The sequence below is a fragment of the Alosa alosa genome, chromosome 5 (genome assembly GCF_017589495.1).
Source record: "Alosa alosa isolate M-15738 ecotype Scorff River chromosome 5, AALO_Geno_1.1, whole genome shotgun sequence".
In the NCBI taxonomy this organism is placed as follows: Eukaryota; Metazoa; Chordata; class Actinopteri; order Clupeiformes; family Clupeidae; genus Alosa; species Alosa alosa.
The window spans coordinates 32,080,859-32,090,695 of record NC_063193.1 but is presented as its reverse complement, the minus strand read 5'-3'; the positions used below and the strand labels follow the sequence as shown (position 1 = coordinate 32,090,695).

At 48.4% G+C, this 9,837-nt stretch overlaps 1 protein-coding gene across 1 annotated transcript in view; it reads right to left on the bottom strand.

Moving 5' to 3' along the window:
- Positions 1–6,631: 6,631 nt before the first annotated feature.
- The window catches only part of dpysl2a (dihydropyrimidinase like 2a), a 31,894-nt gene continuing 28,688 nt past the window's right edge, over positions 6,632–9,837 (bottom strand). Inside the window, exons 12-14 of the mRNA XM_048243879.1 lie at positions 9,556–9,735; positions 9,223–9,388; positions 6,632–8,063 (exon numbers count right to left, since the gene is read on the bottom strand). Coding sequence (XP_048099836.1) covers positions 7,972–8,063; positions 9,223–9,388; positions 9,556–9,735 — 438 coding nt within the window. The 3' untranslated portion in view covers positions 6,632–7,971. The remainder of the gene's footprint in view (positions 8,064–9,222; positions 9,389–9,555; positions 9,736–9,837) is intronic.

The following is a 9,837-nucleotide window of genomic DNA, read 5'->3' as shown; positions in this document are numbered from 1 at the left end:
GATTTTAACCATGCTGATAGTAGCCATTAACGTAGGACCTGGTTAAGGAGCTGGGCCATATCAACATGCCCTAGCAGACAAAGGGTAAAAGCGAACAAACGGTTTGTAAGCAGGAAAAAGGAGTGTGGGACTGGGAAATGTTTAAGCATAAGAGGAGCTGGGCATATGCTGACCCACACAAAAGACATCATCACCGGGCTAACTGGAAGCCATGGCTAGGCATGAAACAGCCTACAGAGCTGGGGATGAGCCAACCTGTCCCGGGGCATCAAGGAAGCAAAAAAGGAATACACTCACAAGATAACCACCCACTTCAAAGACAGCAGGAACGCACAAAGCCTATGGCAGGGCATTCAGGCCCTCACGGACTACAAGCCCGCCACAGAGCTGTGAGAGCAACATCCCTCTGCTCAACAACCTGAACCGCTTTTGCTCGCTTTGAAGCCAAAACAGCACCTGCCCACAGAAGACCCATCCCCTCTACATGAGCAGCCCCTGTGCCTCTCTGCCGACAGCGTGAAGAGGACACTTTGCTGCCATCAACACCAATGAACAGGTCCAGACAACAGGTCCAGACATCCCAGGTCGCGGCGCTGAAGGACTGCGCAGGGGAGCTTAAGGATGTCTTCACAGACATCTTTTTAACACTTCCCTGAAGCAAGCCATCGGCCCCATCATGTTTCAAAGCTGCCACCATCATACCTGTGCCAAGAAAACTGCTCCATCCTGCTTCAATGACTACCGCCCTGTGGCACTGACACCCATCATCATGAAGTGCTTTGAGCGGCTTGTCATGTCACATATCAAAGCCATTCTCCCCCACCCTGGACCCTTCCAGTTTGCATACCGAGCCAAGCGGTCTACAGAGGATGCAATCTGCTCTGCCTCCACCCAGCCATCACCCACCTGGAAAAAAGACTCATATGTGAGATTGCTGTTCATAGACTTCAGTTCTGCATTCAACACCATAATACCACAACAACTCATCTGCAAACTTGACAAACTGGGACTCAGTACCTACCTCTGCAACTGGCTACTGGACTTCCTCTGTCAGAGGCCCCAAGTAGTAATGCGTGTTGGCAACAATACCTCAAGCAGCATCACACTGAGCACAGGGGCCCCAAGGCTGCGTGCTCAGTCCGCTGCTCTTCACCCTGCTGGACGATGACTGCACTGCAACCTACAGCAACAATCACATAGTGAAATTTGCTGGCGACGACACAACTCTGGTGGGTCTCATCACCAAGGGCTTACGGGACTCAATACAGGTTGGAGGTCGACCATCTGACCACGTGGTGCAGGGACAACAACCTCCTGCTGAACGTCAGCAAGACCAAAGAGATTGTTGTTGACTTCCGGAGAGGTCACACCCAACACCTGCCACTGACCATCGACCCGGTGCTGTGGTGGAGAGAGCGAGCAGCACCAAATTCCTGGGGGTGCACATCAGTGAAGACCTCTCCTGACCACCAACACTGCATCACTGGCGAAGAGCTCAGCGCCGCCTGTACTTCCCTGCATGGAAACTCAGGCGAGCAAGTGCTCCACCAGCCATCATGACCACATTCTACCGAGGCACCATCGAGCATCCTCTCCAGCTGTATCGCTGTGTGGGGATGAAGCTGCACTGAATACAACAGGAAAGCCCTGCAGCGCATAGTGAACACAGCTGGAAGGATTATTGGTGCTTCACTCCCCTCCCTGAAGGACATTTACACCACCCACCTCACCCGCTAGGGCGCACCAAAATTGTGAGTGATGCAAGTCACCCCGCCACAATCAGTTTGATCTACTGCCCTCTGGGAAGAGGTACAGAAGCCTGCGCTCCCGCACTACCAGACTCACCAACAGCTTCATACACAAGCCCGTGGGATGCTGAACTCTCTCCTCCTCTCCCCTCCACCCTCAGCTACATAACATCCTGGACATTGGACCCAAAAAATGGCCCTGCACTTCTCCACTTGCACACTTGCACACTTGTACACTTTACAACTGGTGTTGTTGTCCTGAAACACAACACTTCTGCTGCTCTTACATAACTTGCACCACTATGCCACTTTCTTCTTACTTAGGTCAAACAGAACTACCCAAGCCTTTTATTGGCCTGAATTTGCACTAGTATTTTTATTGACTGTCTATGCACAATTTCAACCACATTTTGCTGCTCTTATTTTTTTCATTATTATATGTGCCCTCTTATTTACTTATTTACTTACTTTTTGTTTACTTGAATGTTATGTTTGTCTGTGGACCTAAATTGGTAAAATATGTCTTGTCTTCACCGTGGGATAGTGAGAAACGAAATTTCGATCTCTTTGTATGTCTGGAACATGTGAAGAAATTGACAATAAAGCTGACTTTGACTTTTATAAGGAGCTGGGCTAGCGTGCAGTAGCATAGTGGCTACAGTATAAGGAGCTGGGCTAGCGTGCAGTAGCCATTAGCGTAGTGGATAAGGAGCTGGGCTAGCATGCAGTAGCCATTAGCGTAGTGGTTAAAGAGCTGGGCTAGCGTGTAGTAGCCATTAGCGTAGTGGCTATAAGGAGCTAGTGTGTAGAAGCCATTAGCGTAGTGGTTAAGGAGCTGGGCTAACGTGCAGTAGCGTAGTGGCTATAAGGAGCTGGGCTAGCGTGTAATAGTCTGAAAAGTTGTGGGTTCAATTCCCGACTCCCACCGTTTTGCCCTTGAGCAAGGCACTTAACCCAGAGTTGCTCTGGGGAGGATGACCTTTGGAATATAGTTGACATTTGTAAGTCACTTTGGATAAAAGCCTGCTAAATGAATACATGTTTACTCTATGGTAGCTGTAATACATGTAGATGTGAATCTGAGTTTACTCTATGGTAGCTGTACTCTATTGAATACATGTAGATGTGAATCTGAGTTTACTCTATGGTAGCTGTACTCTGTTGAATACATCAATCTGAGTTTACTCTATGGTAGCTGTACTCTATTGAATACATGTAGATGTGAATCTGAGTTCACTCTATGGTAGCTGTACTCTATTGACTCTATTGAACTGGGCCGACCCCACACCTTGAGCTGCTCCATCATTAGCCCAATCCACCGCTGTTTGTGCCAGTCTGCCAGTCCATGTGCCAGTCTACCAGTCCATGCGCCAGTCCACCAGTCCATGTGCCAGTCTACCAGTCCATGTGCCAGTCTACCAGTCCATGTGCCAGTCTGCCAGTCCATGTGCCAGTCTCCCTGTACCAGGCTGTGCCCATGTGCCAGTCTGCTTAGAGAACACAGAAACGAAATGTGAACACACCTGATGCCACACAGGAAAGCAGTGCTTTACACACAGAGCCAGGCCCACTTCAGGCCCACACCAGGCCCACTTCAGGACTGGATGTTACTGCTAGCCTATATTAATGCTATAAACCTATGGCTAACATGGCCACCACAACAACTATACTGTCACTGTCACACACACACACACACAAAGAGAGAAAGACTCCATCCTCAGACTGTCTCTCTCATACTCACACACACACACACACAAAGAAAGACTCCATCCTCAGACTGTCTCTCTCATACACACACACACACACACACACACACACACACACACACGTGCACACTGAGACTCTGTCCTCATGTTGTCCGGTGGGGTCTCCATGGAGTGTGGTGGTGATAGTGGCGGTGGTGGTCTCTCTCTATCGGATGCTATCGGAGACTCATGTGCTTCTAAAAGGGGAAGCCTGGCGGCCTATCTCTGGGGAACGGAAAAGTATAGTGGTGCCGTGCAGCGCGTTCACCAGCGAGCCCCATAGATAGCTCTGGGATTGTGCACGTGCCTTTTTCCTGTATTTATCAGCCGACTGACAAACCAAGGCCACGCAGAGCCTGAGTCCGACCGGGGGGCTCACGGACAGTTCTCACGGGCTGCCACAGGCTCAGCCTGACCGTAAGGTCCAGTAAAAAACAGAACCAGAGGCAGAAGCTTACACTCACACACACACAGAACCAGAGGCAGAAGCTTACACTCACACACACACACAGTGATGGAATCTCATACCATTTCAACTTTAAATATTTATGGAATATTAGCAGAATGATGCTTAAGGGTGAAGGTATAAGCGCACTTTAACCATGGGCGGATTATGAACTTTTGGGCCCCTGGGCCCAGATGTATAAAGGGCCCCCCACTAATTGTCGGATATGTGGGAGGGGGGGGTTTGGCGGTCCTCCCCAGAATTTTTTTAATTTGTTTGATGTGATTTCCTGTATTCTGGTGCATTTTGGGGATGGCTAATACTAAATTCAATCAGATTCATAGCCTACATCCTGATTTGTTGATATTGAGGCAATGATTCCATGCAAAGGCTTGGGCTTTAACACTAGCCTGCCTTTGTTTACCGCCATCCACATACATTCAGTGCCATAGCCGTGTACAAAATTGATTAGCTGTTCGCTGCAGTAATTGTTCCTAATTGACTAGACAGTGTGTAATGTAGTTAAAATGAAAACTCATTCTTTGTGTTTTAAGTTTTCAGCGTCAGTGTTCAATACTGTAGGCCTATGGATTTAAATCCTTATCAATCAATTAGCTGTAATAATTTGTTTTGTTTTGAATGAGCCAGGATATTCTGGACATCATTTATGTTATATATTCTTGCATGGTAATGTCCTCTGTGTATAGTGTGTGTATTTGAAGTAACCACTAGACTGGGTGTGCACATCTTGAAGGGTCTCAGATAGCTCGTTCACATCCTCCGGAGGGAGATAGGGCTATGCTTTGACACAAGGTCACTGGTGTTCTGCTGTTAAGCGTAGGAGGCCGATGATTCAGCACGCTCAACCGGGGAATCCTCAGATCTCGGCGAGATGGATTCGTCTGAGACGCTGCACCGCGTGGGAGGAGACTCTGCAGCGCGTTTACACCCTCTGCGTTCGGCTCGCAGCGATTACAAAGCCTCTAAAAGCGAGTACCAAGGCTGGCGCGTCTTAATTGGGATGCTTACGTAACATAAATCTGCTGGAAGGCCCCCCCTGCTGACGTTAATTATCTCGTGTTTTGAGCGTTAATTATCTCGTGTTTTGATTATGGTTAATGAGAGGCTGGAGAGAAATGCACGAGCTACTGCTGCGTTGTAGCAAAAGTCTATATCGCCCTCTTGTGTTTGCTTTTGATTACTGCATCTGTGCACTACCAGGATTTCGTGCTACACATCACGCGTAAAAAGATACGTTTAGTAGTACAGAGTTGTTTATTTCATTATCACATTTCACATGCCGTAAGACAGATATTTTTTAAAGCACAGAAAACACCCAGAGACGTCGAGTCTTTGTTCATTTTTTTTTAATACTTAAAATCATTTTTAGTAACACCTATGGGAAGCAGAAGCTTTCCGATCTCCCAGAAAGCCTCTCTACATCCCAGCAGTCTACAAAACAGACACCGTCAACAGTACAACCTCAACAGTGATGGCAAAAGGGGAGCAACAACAGAGTCCAAATCAGAATTCAAAAAATGAGGAGGTTCCTACAGAAGCCCTCTCTGTCCCACTCACTGACTGACATCACAAACTAGCCTGCAGAAACGGACGGACGGACAGACAGACGGACCAACCAAGGGACTGGAGAGCTCTGGGGGGGAGGTGCCAGATGAGCGCCACTCACCAGGCGTAGCGTGAACCACAGAACTCAGGTTTACAGAGAGAAAGAGAGAGAGAGAGTAGGTTTGTGTGGACGTGTGTGTGTGTGCGTGTCAGAGAGAGCGTCTCTGTCACATGTGTTTTTAGCACAAGCTTGGAAAGGACTGATTTGTTGACCAAAGGTAATGTATGTACAAACATGGCAAGTGAAGTGTGTGTGCTGTATATGGATGTATGTGTGTGTGTGTGTGTGTGTGTGTGACAGCTGCCCGTGACTGCTCCACCCCTCAGGTGCCTCACACACACATGGAGAGTGAGAAGAGTGTGTGTGACGCGCTGGAAGAAGAGCATTGGAGGAGGTGACATGGCATCCTCGTGACGTGACGTGACGTGAAGTGGGAGGTGGGGAGAAGCAAGCCTAATCAGAACACACACACACACACACAGGTCTCACTAGCACAGCAGGCATGCCACACAGACCAGATGAGGTTAGAGACACACACACAGAGTTCACACACACACACACACACACAGCGGCCCCCTCAAGAGCGGCTACGGGCCAGACCTATCGTACATGTGTCTCAGAACTGGACAGTACAGTCCAGAGGCAGCAGCTGTGTGTGTGTGTGTGTGTGTGTGTGTCTTACAGCTTGTGTCTGTGTTGAACCCACTGTGGCTACAAAGCAGAGTGATGGAGGTTTTCTGTCATGTAGAGCAGCAGGGTGTGTGTGTGTGTGTGTGCTCGGGTGGCCTGTCTCGTCCCAGACACCAGACAGGAAGGATAGCACCTGGTACAGCGGGTCGCTAGGAGCAACCACCATGGCTGTCAACACCAATAAAAGAGTGGGTGTTGGAGAACAGTTGCCATAGCAACGTTCTTCCTTTGAGAGACAGAGACAGAAGAGATAATGAAATAACCCCCACACACACACACACAATACCCCCTCCAAGAGCTGTGCTATCTGTAATACTGTATTGTGTGAGTGAATCTGTATTGGGTGAGTGATTCTCTGCACTGTAATAGTGTATTGTGTGAGTGATTCTCTGCACTGTAATACTGTATTGTGTGAGTGATTCTCTGCACTGTAATAGTGTATTGTGTGAGTGATTCTGTATTGGGTGAGTGATTCTCTGCACTGTAATAGTGTATTGTGTGAGTGATTCTGTATTGGGTGAGTGATTCTCTGCACTGTAATAATGTATTGGGTGAGTGATTCTCTGCACTGTAATAGTGTATTGGGTGAGTGTATAATATCGTATTGTGTTGCCTCCTTGTCCAGCAGACTCAGTGGCATGAGAATAGGTGGAGCGGGAAGCGAGGGCTGGTCTGTTTATAGCCGCGGCCACGAGTGGGCATCGGCCATGAGCTCTTTCAGTGGGCATCGGCCATGAGCTCTTTCAGTGGGCATGGGCCATGAGCTCTTTTCAGTGGGCATTACCCATGAGCTCTTTCAGTGGGCATGGGCCATGAGCTCTTTCAGTGGGCATGGGCCATTAGCTCTTTCAGTGGGCATCGGCTATAAGCTCTTTCAGTGGGCATTAGGGGCCCACTCTCAGGAGGGTGAGGAGCGGAGATGCGCAACATGAGCGAAGGATGGAGGAAGACCAGAGATTGTTAGCAGACCAGCTGACCCCAGATCTGCTCAGAGGACAACCCCAGTAGTGAGCTCTGCACATGGCTGCAGGCTAGAGGACGCCCTCTAGAGGACAACCCCAGTAGTGAGCTCTGCACATGGCTCCAGGCTGGCTGAAGGAGGTGCTATTCTCCTCCGTGCAAATTTGTGCGCGTCCAAGACGTTAAATATAATAAATACTGTATCTGTGTGTGGATGGGCACGCGTGCATGTATGAATGTGTGTGTGTGTGTGTGTCTGGGTGTGTGTCTGGGTGTGTGTCTGGGTGTGTGAGCTTTGAGGGGTTAGCTGTGCATCCCAGGTAATGTACACAGGACATCACACAAACACACACGCACACACTGAAAAACTGAGGGATGAATGGCAAATAACTGCTCATGATTTACTCAACTATTTCAGAAGACATAGAGATAGAGAGGGAAACCGAGAGAGAGGGAGAGAGAGAGGTGACAGAGAGAGAGAGAGGGAGAGAGAGAGGAGACAGAGGGAGAGAGAGAAAAGGGCTACGGATATCAGGGAGTCGTGTGTGTATGTGTGTGTGTGTTGGAGGAAGGAGCAGAGATGAGCATTCAGGGGGAGACGTGTGTGTGTGTGTATGTGTGTGTGTGTGTGTGTGGTTGTGCTTGGAGGGATCCCAGTGTTGGTGCAGAGTGGAGTGGAATGGGGGGGTGTTGGGGGGGTGCAGTTGGGGGGTCCTCACCCCATCCCCCCACCCGTTATGAAGGGCGCCCCACTGCTCAGCCCAGGCTGGTGATGTTGGCACGCCCACCAGGGGGCGCCACTATGCGCTGGGTGGTGCGGCGAGGAATGTTGTCATCCACCTGGGCACCTGGCACACACAGGACGAGAAGCAACATGACAACATGCTCCCAAAGCACCGATACACATGAATCTGTACACACACACACTCACATACATACATGTACGCACACACATGCGCACGCACACACACACACACGCATACACACTCCAAACATGCTGTTTGTGAACAGATGCAACATATGCACGGAAGGCTCTTAAGCCTTTTGTTATATTCCGCTCCATACATGATCACTCCGACACTGAATATCTTGTTTGCCAAATAATAACAATTTTGACACACAAACAAATCCTTTTTTATCGTAACGTTCTTATTCACTAGGTGCAACACCCAACCGAGTCCCTGTAGACACTAATTACATTAACAACAGCAGCAGCTACAAACTCCACCGGAAACAAACGAGCTGGGTAAAGGGCCTTCCATACATAAACCCACTTGGATTTGAATATCAAACCAAATAAAAGTATCAATAACACATTATGACTATGAGAAATGAAACTTTACTTGACAGTATCGACATAAGAGTGACATGACACTGTCACGAACACATGACACTGTCATGACACATCAACCCTAACCCTAAACCTAACCTTAAAATTAAATTAAAGTTTTAAACCACTCTGTGTCTTTTTTACAAGCTCCTCTCTTTTATTTTATTTTCTTTTAACTTTTATTTTATTCTGTTTTATTTATTTTATTTGACTTTTAGATGGGATTAGTGGGGCGGGGACAACTGGCCAGTGCATAATGGTCCAAACAACCACTCACCAAAGCAAATTTTAATTCTAATTTCCTAACCCTAACTTGTCATGAGAAATCCGAATGACACTTAATGACAGAAGCGTTATGTCATAAACGTTTACGACTTGTTTATGACACGTTCATGACAGTGTCATGTCACTCTTATTTCAATACTCTGTCAAGTAAAGTGTAACCAATGAAAGTTACATTTTGTAAATAAACTGTACGAAAATCATTGTGATTTATTTTTGTGTGTAACCACATTTGGGTCCAAGTTTGAGTCCGACCCCCTGCGGTCATATCCCGACCCCACCCATCTCTCTCTCCCACTCAATTCCTGCCAATCTCTTTACTGTCATAATAAAGGCAAAGATAGGCTTACCTACTACACACACACACACACACACAAACACACACACACACTTACCGGACAGGCTGAAGCCAGACTGGTGGAGGTTGCGGACTGGCTGTGGGGTCTGTTTGACCGGAGACGTCTTTTTGGAGGTCACTGGGGTCATGACCTTTGGGGTGACGGTCACCTCACACACCGGTCCGTCATAGAGACCGCGAGGAACACCCCTCAGCTCAGCCAGCTGCACACACAAAGGAAACGATTAAACACACACACAAACACACACAATGTTCAAAGATACATGCATACACACACACACACACACACACACACACACACACACAGACACACACATGTTTAAAGACACACACACACACACACACACACACACACACACACACACACACACCTGCTGCGAGCCTTTATCCTCTTGTAGACGTTGTCAGGGAAGGGTTTGCGGGTGACGTAGCGTCCGCAGCCCTCGGTGGTGTGGAGCATCCCTTCCTCCAGCACCAGCTTGCCCTGACTGATGACCACCAGGGGGCCCCCTCGCACCTCCACGCCCTCAAAGATGTTGTACTCCACCGCCTGGAACACACACACGGGGCAGGTTAGACATCACACACACACACACACACACACACACACACACACACACACACACACACACACACACACACACGCACATAC